At 40.0% G+C, this 22,965-nt stretch overlaps 1 protein-coding gene across 10 annotated transcripts in view; it reads right to left on the bottom strand.

Moving 5' to 3' along the window:
* Positions 1-22,965, bottom strand: part of LOC116045834 (microtubule cross-linking factor 1) — an 85,852-nt gene that overhangs the window by 15,080 nt on the left and 47,807 nt on the right. For 9 of the 10 annotated variants that reach the window (XR_004104013.2, XR_004104012.2, XR_004898201.1 and 6 more), the window contains 5 exons: positions 17,058-17,204; positions 12,966-13,067; positions 12,047-12,271; positions 8,560-8,730; positions 2,094-2,261 (listed from right to left, as the gene is read on the bottom strand). Coding sequence is in view for 7 of the 10 variants with exons in the window: in XM_031293737.2 (XP_031149597.1) it covers positions 2,094-2,261; positions 8,560-8,730; positions 12,047-12,271; positions 12,966-13,067; positions 17,058-17,204 (813 nt within the window). In the remaining 3 variants the exon portion in view is untranslated. The remainder of the gene's footprint in view (positions 1-2,093; positions 2,262-8,559; positions 8,731-12,046; positions 12,272-12,965; positions 13,068-17,057; positions 17,205-22,965) is intronic. The other variant, XM_036004810.1, reaches the window with a different exon arrangement.

Below are 22,965 nucleotides of genomic sequence, written 5' to 3'. Positions count from 1 at the left end.
CTCTGCTCTGCTGGGCTATGTAATAATCATGATTAAAAACCAGCAGTTTAAGGGCATATTTCTTAAGTCTTAATTAGGACAAAGCACAGTGGAGCAAGAAAAAAACTTCAAATGATGTTATCAGAAGAAAATTTAAGTAAATTCGTTACTGTTGAGGCCCTCATCGACCTCTGCTCTGAGAAAGGATATGAACCAAGTTAAAGCTGTTCAGATTAAGAGCATGAGAGTTAAAAAGATAATCTCACTCCTATAAATCAAACTGCTTAATTGGTTCCCAAAGCTGCAGTTTACTTTTTAACAGATATAGCTGGGAAAAGACACTGCTCTGCCACTGTGGGTTTCAAATTTGATCTTCCAATACTGTCTCCCGGAAACAACATATTCAATATCCTCAAATTGATTGCAAGTTGTTTTTTCCACATTGTTGGCCACCTGTCCTGATCGTGCTCTGCCTCTCAAAGGGAAAGAAAATCTCAAGTTGAAATCAGACACAGTGGACAGTGAGGCTCCAACTGTACCACAAAACATTGTGGATTCAATATCCCTCTGTGCCACACTGTTGTACCTTTCCTACAAATGCAGTTGCCCTTACTGCAAACAGAGTACTGATCTTTTTGTCTACCATGAAATTCAAACACGACCCAACTAGAATGTGCTCGGTAGAATTGTCAGGATACTAAGCGTTTAACAACAGATATGTCTATAGCAGTGGTGGAAGTACTCTATTTTTACTTATGTAAAAGTAGCAATACAACAGGGTATAAATACTCAGCTACAAGTAAAAATAGCATTTAAACAAAGCATTTTGTTGTGTGCATAATCTGGACATGCTTTGTTTAGCAACAGTTTAGCAGGCATAGTTGTGTTTGGATTTCTATGCGCCCACGAATGAATACTTGGATAATGTTGCATAGGAATTTTCAGAAAGTTTTTCGGACAATTTATAACATTTTTGCTATCTTTCGTTCGGCATCTGTTGAAGTGTGTTTGCACTGATATGCTTGTATTATTTGGGTGCTCTGCTCTCCTTAATGCCATTCGATAAAAAAACTTTTTTCTGGGACCATAGAGATCCTAGGGAGGTGAGTACTATATACAATTTATATTGTGTTTTGGTGAACTATTCATTTAAGTACAGTACTTGAGTAAATGTATTTTTCAACCACTGTCGTCTAGTCATGATGTCCAACTACATACAGCAAAAACACTCTATACCTATTTAAAGCCACTAGGTGTAGACTTCGAAAATTTCCCACTTTGTTGCCCCCATGAGGGAGTATCAAAAAAGACACTGTGGCCGATGGCAATACATCTGTCCCCCCATGAATCAGATTCAAGAACACTGAGATGTACCGGCTGAAAGCAACACAGACTGCACCAATTTTCACTGGGATTGAAAGAAACCCTTAAATAAGTTATTTTCCTGGGTGTCAACGAAGAGTTTAAGTCTCCTACAATGCTCTTTTATAAGAACAGTTTGGGAGAAAGGAAGAACAATTCTAATCTTGGGAGGCCTTTACTGCAATGGCGAATTGAAATATTTTTGATATTGACACAAAAATCCGTAGCCCCCCACTAAATCTCTGATATCAACTTTCATGTACTCATATCAGCTGAGATGAAGATACTCCCATTAGGAATATAAGAGAGCACTTTACGGCTGTTTTGAGTTCACTAAGAAATATTTAGAGGAACATTGAATAACTAGGCACAAGGCTGAATTAATCATAATAGTTTTCACAGTGACAGAATATACTCATTACACAGGGCCAGGCAGGTGATTAACCATTTTCTTGTCTTATAAGAAGCTGTCCTTTCTCTTTTAATTTAATTGTTGAGGGGTGATTATAAATTGGATTCTGTCAATTTGTTTGTCACTTACTTAATTTCATCTCTGCACTTTAAAAAAAAGACACTGATTGGCCCAGGGGGGCGTAGTTAAAAAACTAAAAAGATTTGTTGTTTTTGACTTGTTAGCGCTTTGCCATGAGTGGTATGTTTACTGTCACCTCGCTGCTTATTGAATGCACCGCTAGTTCTACACCAGATTGTGTCCTGTCCCTTTAAGGTGGGTGCTGAGACGCCATCTGTACCTGGGCGAACTGGCACTTCATCTCTGCCCACTTGACCTCCCAGGCGGCTTTGTCATTGGCATAGGACTGCTGCAGTTGGCATCGCCGCATCTCCTCCTCCCGCAGCTCGTCTCGAAACTCTTCCAGCAGCGTCCGCAGGGCCTGCAGCACTTGCCGGTTCTCCCCAAACTGTCCAGAGAGGATTCAGACAAAACAATAATTTAGAAAAAGGTTAAACCAACTCACTCAGACACACATGAACATGGCAAGTTCAGCAAGTTCTGTCCTTATCTTGATGGGCTTGTCTCTTGTTTTTATCCGTGTCTTCTGTTTCTCTCTAGCTCTTTGGGACAAATCTGCTTCATAAGTGCTTTATAGATCAATTTGACTTGAACCTCTCCATCTCTCTTCTATTCTTTTTTTTTATCCTGGTCCTTTGCCATCTATAATTCCTTGACTCCTGCCATTAAAGCATTAAAATTAGTACATATGGATGGGTGTAAATATAAGGTTGCACTCAAAAATCCTAACTCGAAATTAAGTGAAATCCCTCAGGAACCTCTGAGTAGAGCAGTAATTAAAACTGCACCTGTTGGACAACTACGGATTTATTTTATTCCAATTATGATGCAGGGGTTTGAGACAGTTAAGAGAAAAGCATGTTTTCCTGCTCAGAGAGGTGTGTGGAGAGCTGTTTTCTAGTGGTCCTGCTGTGGAGAGACTTCCGGTCTTGCCAGGAGGCAGTGAACCACAAAAGAGTCTGTGAGTTACATCACCTCACTACAGCGCCGCCGGCTCTGCCAGCCTCGGGTGGGAACTCGACATGAGCTCAGGTGCTAAAACGACAGTGCACTTCAATCCAGTATAACAAGAAAAAAAGTGGAATTTGCATCAATAATTTTTCCTGTGAGCAGATACAACCACAATAGACTTAACTTTTTTCCTTTTTGTTCTACTGTTGACTATCTAAATATGCATCATATGAGCAAGGGTAAATTGGGATTTGGTAGGTGGGGGAACCCCAAATTCAGAGAAGCTGGTTCGCCTGTTACTCGAGTTACGTCCTTCTTCCAAAGTCGTGAAAAACTTCCAAATTCCGGAAGTTGAGTTTACAGTAAAACAAAATTATGACTGTGTTAACTGCATGCCAAATTAGTCAGAGCACAAAAGGCCAAATGTCCTCCTAATATGACATGTTGCAATGCTGACAAACAATGTAGCATTTAAAAGCTATTTTATTAAACTGAGTTTGGCGCAGTGCTCACTCCACATAAAACGCTACATTACATCACCTCCAGCAAACGTCACAGAGAACCAAATTTTTTTCTGGTCTAGTCAGTTTCGGATTGTTCGGGCCGTGACCTCTGCATACAGTATGAGATTCAGAAAATCATTTTTCATTGAATGGATTCCCTGATGAAAAAATATTTAGATCTAAAATGATAGAGGTTTGCTTTTAAAATGACTATAGCTAGCAGGCCTGCCAGCTACCAGTTTGCTACCAGTAATGCAGCTTGGTAGCTAGCTAACTTACAAGCTAATTTGCTTAATTTGTTAAAGCTGTGGAGTTTTCTTGTACGTGTTTCACACCAAAATGCATGTTAAATGTTTTTCCTTTTTAATAAATCATTTGCCAAGCACATTTTAAAATATTTGTTAACCTTTACCCTCAATTGTTTACATTCATGTTTGTTTACAACTGTCTTGGACAATAGAGACGTGACTAAAAATAAGAAGAGAACGAACTGAATTAGTTTAAATTATGGTGTGGTTAACAAAGAGGACCACCAGGACACCCCAAACGTCTAGCAGTCTTCTTTTGCTATCAAAAATAGGTCATTAGCGCCACTAGTGTCCACTGGGCACCTTAAATTTAAGGGCATTACTTGTAGCAATACACGCTACTACTATACCACTATGATTAGGCTAAAAGCCACACATGGCCTGTATTAATTTTCACAGGGAATATGTCTAATTTTTCTACAAACAAAAGCTAATGCCATCAAGATGCTATAATGACATTTTTGTATCTTTTCCCATTGGGATTTTTTTTATCTTCTGCAACTAGCAGCCATCAACATTCAGGAGCTTTGGCAAGATGCAGTGACACAAGTATTTTTTTAATAATTCACATGCCACCCACCATGTGTTAGCTGTGACACAGAAGGTCCCAGTCAGGTCCAATTTAGGACCCTCTTGCAGTAAGGTGACAGTGCCAAACAGTGCGCTGCCCAGCTAAATAAATATCTCTGCTAAAAATGAATTTCGCCATTGAAAGAGCTGTTCCAGATATTTCAAGCTCATTTGAGAACGGTTATGTCATTGTGAAGTCCTTATGTAACCATTTGGAGTAACACTATTTTACAGTATGCAAATATACTGAGTTTCCTACACTAAATGTGATAAAATAACAACCACTGTGAAAAAAAACATCTGATCTACAGTGTTTACAGTATGTATACATACTTAAGCACCGGCAACACCAGAGGGACTGAATCAGGATTTTTACCTTACCAAGCTGCCAAACTTTCTAAATCATGTCCAAGTCTTTACTTAAAACTTTCAATGATCTCTCTATGGCTTAACATTATATTATCTCACTCTGGCTGCAGGAATTATCATCTGCTCTGCTGTAGTAGCCATGAGTTCAAATGCTTACTAAAGCAAGTCTGCATTTCTGCTCTCATACATAAAGTATAATATAGTCTACTGGGCATGCTTGTTAAAAAAACTGAAAAACTGCTCACAGAGTAAAGCAACAATGTCAGATCACTGTACAAACCATTTTTATGATGTTGTGGAAAAATCAAAACACAGAGACAAAGTAGAGCACTTAGGGAGCTGCTTAATAATGCATCCAACACAAAATGCTTACGTACTTTCTTTAGTTTTACAGAAGGGCAAAGTGGTTGCTAGACATACTGAAAGCAGATCTCAACACACGCTATGTCTGGGTGAAATCTCCTCTGAAACATTCGACAGCCTGAAGAATAGAAGCTCCTTCTGTCCTCTTTGCATGTAACTGAGAGTCAATGTTTTTGTTTGAACAATAAGCATGAAACTGGGTGTACTCAAAAATAATTATGGATTTTAACTAGGCCAAAGAGCTCATCTGCATACTGTGCCAAACAGGCTGCCAAACATTCATTTGAACACAATGAAAATGAACGAGAGAAATAATTAAAGGCTGAGCTAAATGTCCAAACTCACTCAATACAACAACTTGTTCATTTCTTTGCACTACAACATTATAATTAAATATAAAAAAAAACTTTATGTGTGTGTATTTACTGTATATGTGTATATTTGGAACTGTATCATTTATTTTTTGTAAATAGTATAGTATTGTTCCTTGCTACTAGTATTACTGAAGTGTTTCTATTGTATTTTACCTATTTATTTTTCTATTGTAATATTCTTATTTATCCATTTTCTATGTGTGTAGTATGGAGGGGTTAAATAAATTGTTCAATCCTGTACTGTGAAATGACAATAAAGCTTAATAATAAACCTTGAACGCTGCCATGACATTGCTGTTAGAGAAAAATATTTAAAAAAATTAAATGAATATGAAATCTTTGATTAAGTCTGATGTATTTACTTTAATTTAAAGTATTTAATTTAATGTATCATGAGCCTGGGATGCCTGAGACTCCATTCCCCATTATTAAAAATTTAAAAACCAAAAATAGACAGTCACTGGAGTTGCAATTTACTAATTCGGTCAAAGACTAGGGGCCCTATTTTAACGATCTAAGCGCAAAGCATGAAGCGCATAGTGCAGGTGTGTTTAGGGCGTGTCCAAATCCACTTTTGCTAGTTTGACGGCGGAAAAAAGGTTTGTACTTAGTGTCTTCATTAATTCATAGGTGTGTTTTGGGCGTAACATGCAATAAACCAATTAGAGTGTCATCTCCCATTCCCTTTAAAAGCCAGGTGCGTTTGTACCTTGGCGCATTGCTATTATGATGGAGGATTTGCACCGTAATATTTTTATGTGTAATCTTTTGCATGTTTGTGTGCTGCTGCACTTCCCTGTGTGTGTAACAAGCATAGTGTGTGCGCTGTGCATAAGCCTAGGCGCATTTTACTAAAGCGCTGTTAAAATAACAATGAAATGCTGCGCTATTGACTTTAGACCAGGTTTTTGTTGGTCAATGGCGCAATCACTTCCCGCTGCCTCAAGATAGCAATATGTCATGAATTCACCTGAACACACCCCCTGTTAGACCAGCACGCCCATGGGCACAAAGATGGACGCAGGTGCATTTGCTATTTAAACGAAGTGGGCGCTGGACGGTCTTAAAATAGCAAAGACACTTGCGTCGGGCTTTGCGGCGTGCTGCGCCGGGTGCAAGATAGGGCCCTAGGACTGTAAGGAAGGAAGTGTAATTAGAATTCTGGACTAATGCTCATGCTGATCTAGTCTTTATCCCAGGGGACCCACATATCCAGGGTCAATGGATTAGCCAGATATTTAAAAATGTATTGTATGATTGTATGTATGATTTGTATATTTGTATGAGGTTTTGGGGGAATGTCCTCAGTCAGTCTGTACCATCTCCCCTGTAGGGGACATTCTAAAACGCATAAGATGAAAAAGCTTAACATAGTTTAATGTATCTAAACAATGATCAATGATCACCAAATTTCTCATGGCCATATCTTCTCATGAACACTTAAGCCTGTCAAAAAAACTAAACCGAAATCCAACGATTATAGAAATTCTCTTACGTTAACGTTTTCTTCTTCATTGGTGCCTATGGCGAGGAAAAAGCTTAACGTGGTTTAATGTACCTAAACAACGATCAATCATCCCCAAATTTCGCTCTCATATCAAAGCAATATGAGAGAAAAAATTGGTGATGATTGATCGCTGTTTAGGTACATTAAACCACATTAAGCTTTTTCACGTTAAGCTTTTTCCTTACAATAGCCTTAATGATGCAGAAACGTCAGAAATGTCAGATAACGTCCATAATAATTGGACTTTGGGTTCAATTTTTTGACAGTTTTCAGTGGTTATGAGGAGCAATATGAGAGAGAAGTTTTGTGATGATTGATCAGTGTTTAGGTACATTAATCACGTTAAGCTTTTTCACGTTAGGACTTATAAAACCCATGAGAACCATGGAGAGTCAACCCACAGCCGCTCCGCTGCCCTGCTGAAAATGTGAAGCAGAAACGCTTAATGTCAGATAACGTCCATAATAATTGACTTTGGGTTAGATTTTTTGACAGTTTTCAGTGGTTATGATGAGCAATATGAGAGAGAAATTTTGTGATGATTGATCGTTGTTTAGGTACATTAAACCACGTTAAAGTGGCCATATTATGCTCATTTTCAGGTTCATAATTGTATTTTGAGGTTATACCAGAATAGGTTTACATGGTTTAATTTTCAAAAAACACCATATTTTTGTTCTACTGCACATTGCTGCAGCTCCTCCTTTCACATGCTGTCAGGTTTCTGTTTTAGCTACAGAGTGAGACCTCTTAACTTCTGTAACATCTCTGTTGTCAGTCGCACATGCGCAGTAGCTAGGTAAGGATTACATGAGCTAGCTCCAACTTCAGCCTGTACAAGGCAGGATTAGCCGGGAGACTTCTTCTAAACGAGGGCGCACTTCCAACTTTGCGTGGAATACTTGCAGAACATGGACATGTAAGTAGTTCTATACAATTTATTTTGTAGATTAGGGTGAATTTGTGTGTTTTGTAGCAGTGTTTTGCCATTGAGAACGCTAACGGTTAGCCCCCTAGGCCCCTCATCTTGACTAGTGACATAGAAAGCCGTGCAGATTTTGAACAGCTCACCCGGAGACTGAAGGCAGAACACATTCAGAAACCCGTATCTCACTCAAAACAGCATGGATGTTTTTTTTTTTCAAAGTTTGTATGCGTGTGGAAGTACCAGAGACACAAAATAACACCCCAAATCCCAGAAAAAGTGATTTTTTCATAATATGGGCACTTTAAGCTTTTTCATTACAATAGGCTCTAATGAAGCAGAAACGCTTAATGTCAGATAACGCCCATAGTAATTGGACTTTGGGTTAGATTTTTTGACAGTTTTCAGTAGTTATGATGAGCAATATGAGAGAGAAATTTGGTAATCATTGATCATTGTTTAGGTACACTAAACCACGTTAAGCTTTTTCCTCGCCATAGGCACCAATGAAGAAGAAAACGTTAATGTGAGATAACTTCTATAATCGTTGGATTTCGGTTTAGTATTTTTGACAGGCTTAAGTGTTCATGACAAGATATGGCCATGAGAAATTTGGTGATCATTGATCGTTGTTTAGGTACATTAAACCACGTTAAGCTTTTTCACGTTAAGTGTTTTAGAATGTCCCCAACATGGTTCATGAACCAAAAACTTTACTGATGTTAAATAATGCTGTTCAGTTTAGGTTAAAAATCTCAGAGTCACTGGAGTTTGGAGTTTTTCTAAAATTTGTCTTAATAAAATGTGTTTGAGTACCTGTCTTTGATGCCGCAGGTGTCGATCAGGTGACATCAGGGGGATGATGGGTCCCGGGTCGGGGACGTCCCCTGGGGTTTGTGGTAAACACAGTCTGTCGTCTTGATCCGACTCCCCCTCCGCCTGCTCCATTATCACTCCCAGCTCTGGGATGCCCTCCAACTTCTCAAACTGGAACAGATGATATGGCCATGAAAAGCCTGTGTTTTAATTCATGCACTCATGTTTTCTGCACCAACACATTCTGTTTTCAGGCTCACAGTCCCTGAGCCTTTCCCAGCATGCAATGGGCGGAAGGCAGAAAAACACCCTGGATGAGTCTCCAGTCTTTTACTAGTCCATCACAGGGCTAATACACACACTCAACCTGTCACATTCACATTCATACATACAAGTGTACAGTCACGCATCTATTTAGTTTTGGTTTCTTTGGAATAAAGGAACCCACTGTTAAGTCTTGATGCAAAAATGATTGTTTTTGTAATTAAATACTAAATAAATTATGGTAAGTTTCTATTTATTTTTAAAGAGATACTGGTAAGCCACACATATTTGACAAGGTTATGGTCCGCAGAGATGGGAATTATAGGAAAAGTTGGATCACCTGCATTCTTTGGCTGATTTTATTTATTTTGTGTTTAGATTTTATTTAATGCTGGTTGGATGCTCTTTTTTGACCATTTCAGCATTTTACCCTTTTATTTTATTTGTGTAAGTTTTAATGTCATCTAAGAATTGATTTTTACTCTAATTGTGCTGCGTAAACAGAGCCACATGCAAACAGAGCTCTGACAGAGCTCCATGCAAAAGAGAACCGAACCCCAAAACTGCTCCAAGGGCGCCGTACCATTGTTGACCCTGCGCTATCCCCCTGAATTGCATGTGTGTTTATTACCTTTTGTGTGCATCTTAATCCCAGAAATGCCTGTTACTAACCTAGCTCTGGGGAGTTTTCTCCCCGGAGTCCCTTTGCTTCTTCTTCACCCATAACATCGCCTTGGAATTGGGTGGCACCTACACCGGGGTCCTGGGTGCAGCTGACACTATGGACTTACTACACCCTGCTACGCTCTGCGATTCCCCGCAGTGACCGACTGCGTCCTGCCGCGTCCAACCGCGTCCACCCAGGCTGCTGTGCCACACTACACCCCGTAACGCCCTGCTGCACCCTACTATGACATGAACTACTACGACTACCATTGTGATCACTGTTTCACTATCTTTATTATGACTATTATTGCCACCATTCACCACTCCCCCAACTGGTGCCGTCAGACACCGCCTACCAAGAGTCTGGGTCTGTCCGAGGTTTCTTCCTAACAAAAAAGGGAGTTTTTCCTTGCCACTGTCGCAATAGCTACTGCTAATGCTTGCTCTTGAGGCAACCACTGTAATAGTTGGGGCTTCGTAAACTACAGAGTTTGGTCTAGACCTACTCTATCTGTAAAGTGTCTCGAGATAACTCTTGTTATGATTTGATACTATAAATAAAATTAAGAGGAGTTTGCAAAAGATACATTTCATCTGCCAATTACATGTAACTTGTGGATTGTGTGGATTTGAAAAAGAATAAAAGTATTAAGTATTCAGAGATGTATAAAGGTTGAATAAATGAAAGTAAACTTGTTCTCTGCAGCTTTTCCCCTTTTGTGTGTATGTGTTTTTATGATTTCAGATTTCTTTTGTGTCGTTTAAAATCAGAACATTAAGGTAATTCCTTCACGAAAGTCAGTAGAATTGTAGACTTACGTGCAGAAAAGTTTTAAAAAGTCAAGATGGACTATTACACAGCGGGCAACTGCAGACTAATCAGTAACCAGCAACAAACTGTGAGTCCAGAGAAGGACATTGGAACTGGGCCATTCTTTCTCATTTTTACCTAGTTTATAAAACTGAGAGGCATCATTTTATTTGACTGTTTCTAAATGTGAGCACTGTGAAGCGTTTTGAAACTGTAATGTGATTAAGGGATTTAAAAATAAACTTGAGAAAACATTCCATTGGGATTCAATGACATGTCAAGGGCGGGTGGTAACCATCCCGCAAGGTACACGTGGGCTCCTCACTGCTGCACCATCTGTAAGTGCAAATTAGGTTTCACGACAACATTATCATGAATAAACTGATGAGAATCGAGAGAAATAAATTCATTTGAAACAAAGTATTATAGAATTACATAAAAAGTGCAAAACCCAAGATAAAAGAAAAAAGTAAGTAATTTTTTCACAACAAAGCAAAGGGATTATGTGTATGTGCTGGTTTTACTGTAAAGTGTCTTTCAGTACCATGTAAAGCGCTATATAAATAAAATGTATTATTATTATTATTATGGTTAGGACAACAACATACTGTAAGTAGTTTGTTTGGTATGAACAGGTGGAACTGGGTGGGTAGTGTCTCAGTCAACAGACAATTCAAGGAAAAAGCCTTCACAGTGCTGGCCAGTTTAACCAACTGAAACACAAGAAAATAACAAGAAAAAGTGAAGCATCGACCTCTGAACCAACAAGCTGAACAACAAATGGAGTCGCTCAATCAGCCTGGCAACCAATTAACCAGACTATTAATCAGTCCTGCACCCTGGTGGGAAGTACAGGACTGGACATGGTTCAGGATGAGTCACTTCTTTGTTGCCAGTTTTTACATCTCATTCCTAATGACCGATTCAAACCACAACCTGATAGGCTTTATTGCTTCCTGGATTTAGGATTGTTCTGCACGATGTAGTGTATTTGCAACATTTTTGGTTTTAAGAGCAATAACTTGAATTATATGTCACCCATGTACTCGGGACTACTGTACTCTGACATTTGCCACACTATCTAAAAGCCATTTGTACAATTCTTCAACAAAAGAGGAAATACATCCTGGAAGTTCATCTACTATCCAACGTATCCAATGGAACCATGGACTATACTACCTATACTGTACGGACTATACAACCAAATTTCCCCGTTGAGGATCAATAAAGGTTTATCTTATTTTATCTCATCTCATCATACTGACGTATTCTAACATCACAATACTTTTGATCAATCCTAAATATGCATATATGTCAATGTGGAATACTATTAAGAAGAAGAGTGTCAACTCGCCAGAATCAGCTGCAACAACTCAAATTCAAATGAAGCTTTGGCAATTTCTTCCCTCATTCTCTCCATCATATCTGCTTTACCAAACTATCAGAGCTCTTCTCATTCACAAATTCTGACATCATATCTGGCCGAGTTTCTTAAAACAACACAGACAGAAAGTTGATTGGCCAGTTTATTTAAAGCCATCATCTTTCCTGTTATTCCCTCTTTCCCACTGACCATTGAACAGCCCACCATCTTCCCACCGTGATCTTCAGATCATTCTAAGTGATTCCACTGAGAGGTTTTATTTCCCACCACCGGACTTTACTCTATTACCACCAGCATGGATACTATCTTACTTGTTGTCTTCATGTTACACGCGTGCATATCTTGTCAAACCTCTGACTCACCTCTGGGTGCACCCTCTCCTCTCCAGGGTCGTCCTTGCGGCCGAGTCTCCAGTGCATGAGGATCCACCTTAGCTTCATGTAGAAGAAGATGGTGTTGCGTCGGAAGAGGCGGACCTCTTGTTGCAGCATGGCTCTCTCCTGAGGCCAGGGCACCTCATGAGTCTGAAGTCCCTGCAGCTCCAGACCTCCCCGCTGGGCCTCCAAACGCAGACGCTCATCTTCCTGCTGCAGATGGGACCAGGGGAAAGATGTGATTCACATAGTCAGTAAAAAGTTTAATTCAAAACTGTCATATTTAATTGTTAAGTAAGTAAGTGACATGTGAGTAATTTTAATCCATACATTTGGATATATGTGGTCTCTCAATATTACAGCAGGTCTATTGGTTTGAGAGGGACTTTACCAGTCATTTAAATAATAAATATATTTTATGATAATTTTTGGTCCAAAATAATGTCAGACCAACTGTACAAAACCCCAAGATATTTAATTTCAGAATATTAAAAAAAACTCAGAAAATATTTACATTTAAGAAGCAAGAACCAGAGAATTTATGGCATTTCTGATTTTAAAAAAATGAGTAATTGTTTCAACACTACATGATGCTGTATGATTTTGTGTGCTTAAAATGGCAAAAAGTTTATATTTTAAATCTTTTTTACTTTAAGTAGTTTGTACAGTAGTTCAAATTACATGTGACACACTGAATATAGTGTAACATCAATCTAAGTCTAAAACACAATGCAGACATTGATATTAAAGTAAAACTTTCTTTCCTTTCCAATGGTGACACTTAATTAAAATCATGTTTAAACTTCAGCAAAGATAGCAGAACAAGTGAAGTGTGATACCAGGGTTCTTGTGCTCATGTTCATAATCTAAAGGCATTCAAACATGGCGAATGACTGCGTTATTGTACCTGAGGCAGAGAAACGAAAGCCTCCCGTTCCTCCATCGCAGCTCTCAACCTTCGTTCATGATCCAGACGAAACTGGATGTCAGAAGCAGGCGTGTCCCGGAGCTGAACCCACAACAGCACACAGTTACTTACATCACATATTGATAACTCAAGTTTTTTTGATCAACAAAATCACAAGGATTTGTGTATGAGATGATTACGCCTTGATTATATTTGTTCTCTTCAATTTCCACTGCAAAACAAAAATTCACTGAGCGGGACTGAAAAACCTCTAATGAGATCTGACCTTCACACAAGTGGAAACGCATTATACCTTCTTCTGCAACGTCTGCAACGAAATGATTATAATTTAATGCTGCCCATTTTAATCTGGAATAAATATTTCTTCATCCAGCAACTTCAAAGCTTTTAGATCAAACCTCAAACAAAAGTGTACAAATCTTAAAAACATTTTTGAAGATAGATAGCGCTCTCATGTCTCTCCACTAAATATAGAGCTACAGCCAGCAGCCGGTTACCTCAGTTTAGCATAAAGTAGTCCCTCCAGGATTTCGTGGCCTTTTTTGAGATTGTTGTGGCCCAAAATGCCTGATTTTGCGGGAGCTTTTGTAAAAGAATTGCGATAAAAGTTGCAATGTCTTTTGTATGTTTGTTGCAATTAAGTTGCGGGAGATGGAGAAAGTTGCAAAAAAAGTTGCAATGTTTTTTTGTATATTTCTTTAAAAATAAAAAGACTCTAGGCTGAGTTTTCTTAATAACCTTACCAAAAAAGCTCAGGATGCTGCAAATGTTGGTATAATATGAAAATGGCTGGTGGATTTAAGACAAAAAATAATTTATTGAATGAATCAAATTTGAACATATCTGTCAGTGGCTTGTTGATCTTTACATTGTTAGTTAATTTCCTATCCTGGCCTGGGACACATTCATACGGTTTTATAAAGTACTTATTGAACTTTAACTTATCATTGCACTTACAATAACGAGCGTAGCTGTCCTCAATTAGGTCATCCTGTACGTCTCATCTCCGGTTTTTCCTGCATCCACCGGGTGTGATTGTGTGTGTTTGTGTGTGCGTCAGTCGCGGGGGGAACTGAGCAGCCCCGCCCGCTGCAGAGCGCCGACAGGAAACATCAGCCGCTTTCAGCGACGTTAGAGTGAAAAAACGTTACAGTGTACATTGATGTTAAAATGTGTACAGGTTGGCAGGACGGTCTGAAATGTCTTTCGCTGTACATTTTGTTGGTAAATGTGAGATGTTTGAGTCACACACGTCTCGTCTTACAAGGAAATTAATTTGGCGACGTACGTGTGACGTCAACCCGTTCTCACTCCCGCTTGGTCAGTGGCTCTCAGAGTCACATACTGATGCAAAGTCTGGCACGTGGGACTGCTGGGATTGGTTGAAGAGGCGGGAAACTCCGGTTATTGGTCAAATTTGCGGAAAAGTTGCGGTGATTGGTCAAAATTGCGAGTTGCACCAAAGTCGCTGTGATTGGTTGAATTTGCGAGAATTGGCGCGATCGCGACATTGCGAAATCCTGGAGGGACTGATAAAGGCTTGAAATGTGGGCGAACAGCTAGCCTGGCTCTGTCCAAAGGTAACACAAATCTGCCTACCAGCACCTTTAAAAACTGAAGAATACAAATGACTTCCTGGAGTTGGCGAGCAACCAGTAGAGACATCAGAAAGTCAATGCTCCTCGCAAAGAAATCGTTTGGCACATAAACGGCAATCCGTCTTTTTTCACTTTGATATTTGTGCAGATTAAACAAACAAGTGAGCTTTAGAGGAGATTTTGTTAGATTCAGACAGAGTTTCCAGTTTTAATGCTAAGCTTAGCTAACCAACTGCAACTTCGTATTTGCTGTATGAGAATCGGCATAAAAGCAAATGTATTCCCCAAAATTATTTCAAAATCATTGGCGGCCTTTTTTTATTATTATGATGAAACATTTACTATAGGCTTAATATAATTGTGACTAGAAACTGTGATGGGCAAAATGATATAGTGATGTCACTGTATAAATAGCCTACTGTATATTCATCAATAATACAGCAATCACAATAGGAACTGAATGCATGAAGTTTGATTTGTTTTACTACAGGTGAAAAAATGCTCATAGGGAAATGAAATGCTTATGTTTATGGTTTTGAATGTAGTGATTCTTAAACTCGTTTACATCACATCCCTGTCTATCCTAAAAAAAACTCAAAGTGCAGACTTTGACAATTTTTTTTAATGCAATTTCTTTCTTCTATCCTGTGTGCAGGGGGTTCACTATACCTCCAACAGTAAGTTGTGCTGTTCAGTGTGACCCTGGATCACCTCTCTGTCTGCCCAATGTCGAATGCAAATCACACAGGCCTACAGAGCTAATCCTGCCATATCTGAGCCGCTTTCCCAATCATTTATTTCACCTCACAGATTACACTGCAGCAGAAATCACAGGAACAAAAAGAAATCCACATGGTTGTGCTATAACTGTAACTGTAATAGTAATGTCACATCACTGCTGCCAGTGCTCTGCATTACATAACAGTGGGCAATTTCTCTATGAACACAAGCATGAGGCAGTGATTGTGAGTTACAGTGTCCAGCGATTACATAGCCGGTTTATAAAACAGCCGAGTCACTGAAGGATTTAACAGATCTGATCTGATGTGTGCTGCAGCAACATTACCGCTCGCCTCTTTGGTTGCACTCTTTGATTTTGTGTTTAAAGTGTATTGTGACACTTCTGTGTAAGCTGCACTTTTACATACATTTAATCTGCTGAGTCGAGTAATGACGGTGCAGCCATAGTAATGAACCGGTGCTAGAGGGCATCACTGCAGAGTGCAGACTCAGCCGTCACTGAGCGCATACATATGCTTAACAAGTCGATATACTGTAGCTGTGCATGGCTGCTGTCTCACACTGTTTTAGAGGGCAACAAACTGTCCACCAGCAGATACATTTATCAAAGAACACAACATACAATCGAAACATTTGGTGCAATAAATGCCCTACCATTTCAGAACTCCTCTTAACTCTGTAGTACTATGCGATCAACGTTCGAGTTGTTTCTTCAAAATCAATCATAAAATGTCCAGGGGCACATGGAGTGAATAAAAAAGCAATACGAAAATGTAAAAACATAAAACATCAATAAATAAAGATCAGTGGCTGTAGGAGTGGACATTTATTGTGAAAGTAGAGTGAGTGAATGGAGTGAAATCGTGCTCAACATCAAAAAAGTGACTGTGGCTGGAGCGTCACTAGACATGCTGGACTGAGCGGCCTTTAGATCACAACCCCCAAAACAAACCCCAAAATTGGATCCTCTGTAATTCATGATCAGACAAATTCATAGTATATACAGTAGTGCTCAGAGACACTTTATATACTTTGGTTGAGATGGGAGAAGGCTCCTTATGGCACAAACAGCATCTTCAGAATTGACTTTAAATAGATATATATGGAAGTACAGTAGATAAGCATGTCATACTTTGTTGAAGTAATCAGAGATTTACAACAAAACTTTTTTCAGTTTTTTTTGTTTCCAGTAATAAACTATAAAGTCAAACTCCTCAGAATTGACATGTACCTGTAAATGTTATCAATTGCTTCACTGTAGGGCAAGTGAGGTCTTTCTTACCATGGTGCACTGCTTCTCAGCCCAACAGATACTCAAAACAAACCCAAGAAGTGCCCAAAATGTCTTTTTCAGTATAATGATCCTCATTCTGTATCACTCACTGCATTTAATTTAAGGCGTGATCATGATGTGACAACCTCCAAAATACATTTAGCAAAAGCATGACTATAGATTATTTTTATTCATATTTTTGCCTCTATAAAAAAAATGTATTCAATTAAAAATTACATGCTTTTGGTGCGTCCACAGGCACAGGCAGAGCTGTATTTCACAACAGTTCACCGTGGGAAAGAAAGTCCACAGAGAAGAAACCAGATTTGTCTTTGAATCAATTTAAATGATTGAAAAATAGAGTTCAGGTCGACAGAAGGCCTGTGTACGTGCTCATGGTTGAGCCAGTGTCAACTCAGCCCCACAGGTGAAAGGGAGATAGAGGAGGGAGGCACTGACCTCTGCTCTTAAAGCCAGGGGCCTGTGGTACCTAGTGAGTCCCGTGGCTCCCCTGCTCTGGGCCTGGCCCCCACCCTGGCTCTGGCTCTGGGGCTCCACGCCTCGCTCCTGTCCTAGACGCCACTCCAGCTCATCCCTCTGACCGGACTGTGAGTGACGTGGGGTGGGGAAGGGGAGGGAAGGGGGGTGAGGGGTGTGGACGGTGGGTGTAAGGGGTTAGGAAGATGGGTGACAGGAGCAGGATACAGGGGTGCAGGTAGTGGTGGTGGTATTAGGGGAGATGTGTGAGGTGGATTGTGGACAAAACAGACAGAGTACAACAAAGGGTTGAGGGGACGAAGAAAGAAAGCGGGCGAGGAAAAACAAACAAAAATAAAACAGAAAATGGGTAAAAAATATAAGCAGAGGGGGGGGATTAACTAACAGACTACAAGGTGTGGAGAAGAACAAACGGACTAGAGTACGAAGAAAAGCGCAAAGAGAAAGACCAACTTAAAGATGACGCCATATGAGAGAGATGAGAAGAGAACGAGAGTGAGGATGAACAAAATCATGGGCTGAAACATCTGGCGGGAACACAAAGAGGAGCAAAGAGAGGGAATCGGGGGGAAAAGAATGCAAAACACTTGTTATGAAGCGCATGCAATGAGGGATACATGAGTCCAAACCAACAGCTGAGAGATACCACGGAAAACTGCAAAGCGAGAGCTAGCACGCTAAAGTTTTCCAACATATGCCTGTGTGCAGAGCCGTGTATGTTGTAGAAGCAGTCAGCCAGGGAAAGTTGCATCTTAAGCCTATATGATGCACATTGTTTTCAGACATTACAGCATTTAAAATACACTGGAGGCATTTTAGGCTTTAGTTGAGCTTTAAGACTGCAATGCTGGTTGCCCCCTTTTTGTAGCAGTGCCCACATTTTATTTCTGCAAGTGAGGATTCTTCCTAGCTAGCAGGAACTTTATGCTATCGTGCCAAATAGGTATCTGCATAAGTGTGTAGGATTCACTAATGGAAATCAATAGCAGACATATTCTCATATTTATGAATTCCATAACTTGAAACAATTCAATTTTTTGAATTTATAATTTTTTTTCACATAATTATCTTGTAACAATCTCATCATTACAAGAGCCGCACCTTTAAATCAAAATGTTATTATAATAATAAAATGATAAAAATAAAGTGTTCGACAAGAACATAAGTCATAATTGCGAGAAATCATTTCTAACACTTTACAAGATAATTGCAAATTAAAAAATCTTGTAATTAGTGTGAACGATTCTTTTGTTTCTTCACGATCAGCATCTTGTAAATATGCGATGAGTTTTGTCACAACTACGGAAGTCATAATTACCAGAAAACATTTCCAACAATTAACAAGATAATTACAAAACGATGGTAATAAGATATAGAAATGATTATTACATGTCATATTCATACTTTCATCTCATAATTGTCTTGTAAAGATCTCATAATTACAAGATCCAAAATTTAATCAACGGTACTGAAACATCATTTAAGCGATCAACAGTTTGCGGGATCTTATAATTATGAGATACGAAAGTCATACTTACAAGAAAACATTTCCATCAATTTACGAGATAATTATGAGATCAAGATCTTGTAATTACGACATATGGCTCTTGTTATTATGAGACAAATGTAGTAAAATGATGGGACTCTAAGGTAATAATTGTGAGAAAACATCTAAATGTTTTTCCTCTGGTGAATGCGCTTGTGTACATATCTTAAAGGAACACGCCAACTTATTGGGACTTTAGCTTATTCACCGTATCCCCCAGAGTTAGATAAGTCCATACATACCCTTCTCATCTCTGTGTGTGTCGTAACTCTGTCTGATGCACCCACCACTAGCTTAGCTTAGCACAGATCCTGGAGGTAACCGGCTCCATCTAGCCTACTGCTCCCAATAAGTGAAAAAAATAACGGCAACATTTTCCTATTTACATGTTGTGATTTGTATAGTCACAGTGTGTACAAATAACAAGGCCGCCCTGAGACACGGCCATCTTCTAACCGTATACATGGGAACTATTCTCAGAAGGCGTAGCACTGCTACTTGGGCGGAGTGATTATTACTCCAACTCTGAGCGAACTCCAGACGAACTCTCTGCTCCTCACCAAGGGGCTTCTCAGGTGCTGCGAGCAAATCACTCCGCCCAAGCAGCAAAAGTAGCAGTGCTTCGCCTTCTGAGAATAGTTCCCATGTATACGGTTAGAAGATGTGTCTCAGGGCGGCCTCTAGCTCACCCAGTAAGAGCGTTCGCCCCATGTCAGCTGAGTCCTGCAGCAGCGCAGGGTTCAAATCCGACCTGCTGCCCTCATCTCTCTCCCCCTTTCATATCTATCCACTTTCAAATAAAGGGAAAAAGCCCCAAAAAATAATCTTAAAAAAAAAAAAAAGAAGATGGCTGTGTCTCATGTGACCTTGTACACACTGTGACTATACAAATCACAACATGTAAATAGGAAAATGTTGGCGTTATTTTGTCACTTATTGGGAGCAGTAGGCTAGATGGAGACGGTTACCTCCAGGATCTGTGCTAAGCTAGGCTACCGGTGGGTGCGTCAGACAGAGTTATGACACGCACGGAGATGAGAAGGGTATGTATGGACTTATCTAACTCTGGGGGATACGGTAAATAAGCTAAAGTCCCAATAAGTCGGCGTGTTCCTTTAACTTTTTTTAAATGGACTATATATACACACCTTACTCTTTGCTGCTGCAGTGACTATTGTTGCTCTGTAATGTATTACATTTAAAACTCCACTGCTCTACAACTTTGATCATCTTCAACAAGTTTTAATGGACGAAGGCCTTATTACTTTGAACAGGCTTGAGGTATTAGTACAGTGGTTAGCTTTGACTAAACCACCCAGCTTCACCCAGACTAACCGGCGAGTCCTAAAGGCAGAGGAGCAAAGCAGAAACACGTCATTGGATAGAATGAGTATGGAGGCAGCTTCACTCTATTATCTCTACGAAGCAGATTGGGTTCTTGAAGTGAGAAATGTTTGAGGAGCTGTTTGTTTTACTCCATATGACAGTCTGTCTGATCAGAAAACGCGCGCGCGCACACACACACACACACACACACACACACACACACACACACACACACACACACACACACACACACACACACACACACACACACACACACACACACACACACACACGATGTCTGTCTGATCATGCAGCACTGAGAACCTGCCTTGGAAGAGTACACAGTATGTTGACATGTTGACTTACACTAAGCTGCAATAACACAAGAACAGAAAGCAGGATGCCAGCCAGCGAGGTTCTTCCAGAGGCAACTCACACAGCTCCATGCAGACATTTTTCAACAGAGGTTATTTTAGACAGTGCACATATTTTTATGGCTCGTCTCCTTGGCAACACCATGGAGTAACCAATTCCACGTGTGTGTGTGTGTGTGTGTGTGTAATGATATGTAGTGCAAATATAATAGCTACACCATTTGTGTGTCGTTATGAGTCACACATATGCTGGCATGGTGTCATCATGCAACAGTTCACCATGTCAGGAAAAGCTCTGAATAGAGTCAATGGAAGAAGCTGCTATAACTCCTTTAGTACTTACTCCATTCATACCAAGCACCCTCTCAAGCACCCTCACTTGGCCCTGGCAGCTGCAGACAGTGAGTGCAGGGAGAAGAAGGCAGGCAGGGCTGCTGACTATGAGGATGTGCATGGAGATGCAGATGTGAATGTGGCAGCAGCAGGAAGCGATAATGGTGGCGGTGGGTCAGGGGAGGGGTGGCGCTGGTGCCAGTGTGGTAGAGCTGGGTGGCTCATGTCGGAGCGGGGGTCCTGCTATGTCACCATGTTCAGGCACTGGACGTCTGAGGGTCTCAAGAGTCTCTCAATGTTTCCTCCTCTTGAGGCTTTAAATAATAGCTTCGGATTTTTCCAAGTAGGTCTATCTGCGTGTGCACAGTACTACAGGACACAACTACTACATGACACGCTCTTGAAACTATTGCAGTTGTTGCAGTTTGGTTAGGTTTAGGCGCCAAAACTATCTGGTTAGGTTTAGGGGGTGTGTTGTGTAGTGAAGCGGGCGTGTCATGTAGCTTGTGAGACTGCAGAAAGACCCTTCTCTATTTTTCAAGTCTATCTAACCTGTCTCATGATGGTCTAATCTCAGCTCACTTTTTCTATACAGTAGGTGGGTGACCAATCCAACGCTGAGTGAATTCTGCTTAACAATTATGGGAAAAGCCAACACTGAAGGATCAAAAAGAGGCATCGCACAAGCCAGCTATCCCTGTTGTAACTCTTGTGACACCTCCTCCTTATAATCCAAAAGATTAGAAGGATCAAGAGACCTTGATTTCAGGGTCTGTATTCTCATTGAAAATCCAGATCAAGCAAGCATTTGCCCCTTTCCTCCGTGGAGAGTTTCTGTCTTCCCTGAGCTCGCCTTAGGACACCTGTGTTACCATTTGACAAGTGACAACTCCCCACCTGTTGTACTGTGACTCCACTGTAGTAAACGGCAGACAAAATCCCCAGTCCTCATTCTGTGCAAAAATGCAATTTTTAAGTTAAGCCGAGGTTAATGTGAGGCTTCAGCAGTCTGAGTTAACCAAATTACGTCAGACCTCTCAGAAAGGAAACACTGTCCAGGGAAACACAAACTACAAATTCTGTAAAAAACCAAAAAAAAAAAAAAAAACTTCGGGAAGAAAACCCACTTCATTTGGCCAACTCAGACTACTAAAGCCTTATATTAGCTTTGGCTGACTTGAAAGAGTTCTTCACCGATTTAGTATTACAGTAGTACAGGGTGCACTGCTGTAACATTGCCAGACTTGCGGTCTCAAATCAATGCAGCAGAACGAGAGATATTGTTTTTTTTATTGCACGTTTCTTATTCCTCGTCAAAACCTGTTGCCTACATTACCCATAAAGCAACTCAACCTCAGTTTGGTTGGAGATTCAGGTGTGTTATGCTAGTATAGCGGCTAATGTAGCCTTGAGCCTCTAGCAGAGATGAGGAGCTACTGTACAGATGCCTGGTAAGCTCAATTCTTTCTAACTTCACACCCCCAGATTGTTTTCATTTTCAAACTTTTTTCACATATGCAGTACTACTCACACTTGTAGACATACTTTGTTGAGTAAAATTGGCACACTTCATACATTTTGCATGGAAAGAAGACTGGATATTCTCCCCTATTTCTTACAGTGGAGTCACACTACTGCCAATATGAAGAGGAGAAATTATTACAGAAACCTTTAACTATCTCAACATACATACGGGCATGTCAATATTGTATTAAGATAAACTTGAAAGAATCTGAACCTCTCCTAAAAGCTAGGTTTGCCTACAACTTAATAAGATTCCCATTGACAGGCATGGCTGTGGTTAGTATGTGTTCTGCTAAAGATGTACGGCGCTGCCACTGTTTTTAATTAGAGCTGAGTTTTTGCGCACAGTGCTGACTTAGGATCTCATTTAGTTTATTTTGGCCTTAAATTGTCGACTAATGACTGCATACTTAGGGCCATTTAAATCCAATCTAAATTAATTCTCACATTTACAAACTCACCAGTGGGTTTTCTTATGGCTATCTTGTTACTTGACAGGATTTTGCAGTTTTAAAGCAATGAAGCCATCTGATATAATATTGTTTTCAGCCTTTCTTACTTGCAACATGATGTCGTCTGGACAACCAGGTGGGATACTTTTGAAGTTGGATGCTAATAAATGTTCTTCAGTAAGATTTTAAAAGAACATCTTGTTTGCAATGGTCGTCAGAAAATCCTAAATATTGATTTTCCCCATCATGGTTAACTGCCATACTGGCTGACAGGATTTCTCTCTTATTATTGATATTTCTCTTTTTTTGCAAAA

The sequence above is a fragment of the Sander lucioperca genome, chromosome 9 (assembly GCF_008315115.2).
Source record: "Sander lucioperca isolate FBNREF2018 chromosome 9, SLUC_FBN_1.2, whole genome shotgun sequence".
Taxonomy (NCBI): domain Eukaryota; kingdom Metazoa; phylum Chordata; class Actinopteri; order Perciformes; family Percidae; genus Sander; species Sander lucioperca.
The sequence above is the reverse complement of the archived record's forward strand: the minus strand, read 5'-3'. Positions and strand labels throughout refer to the sequence as shown.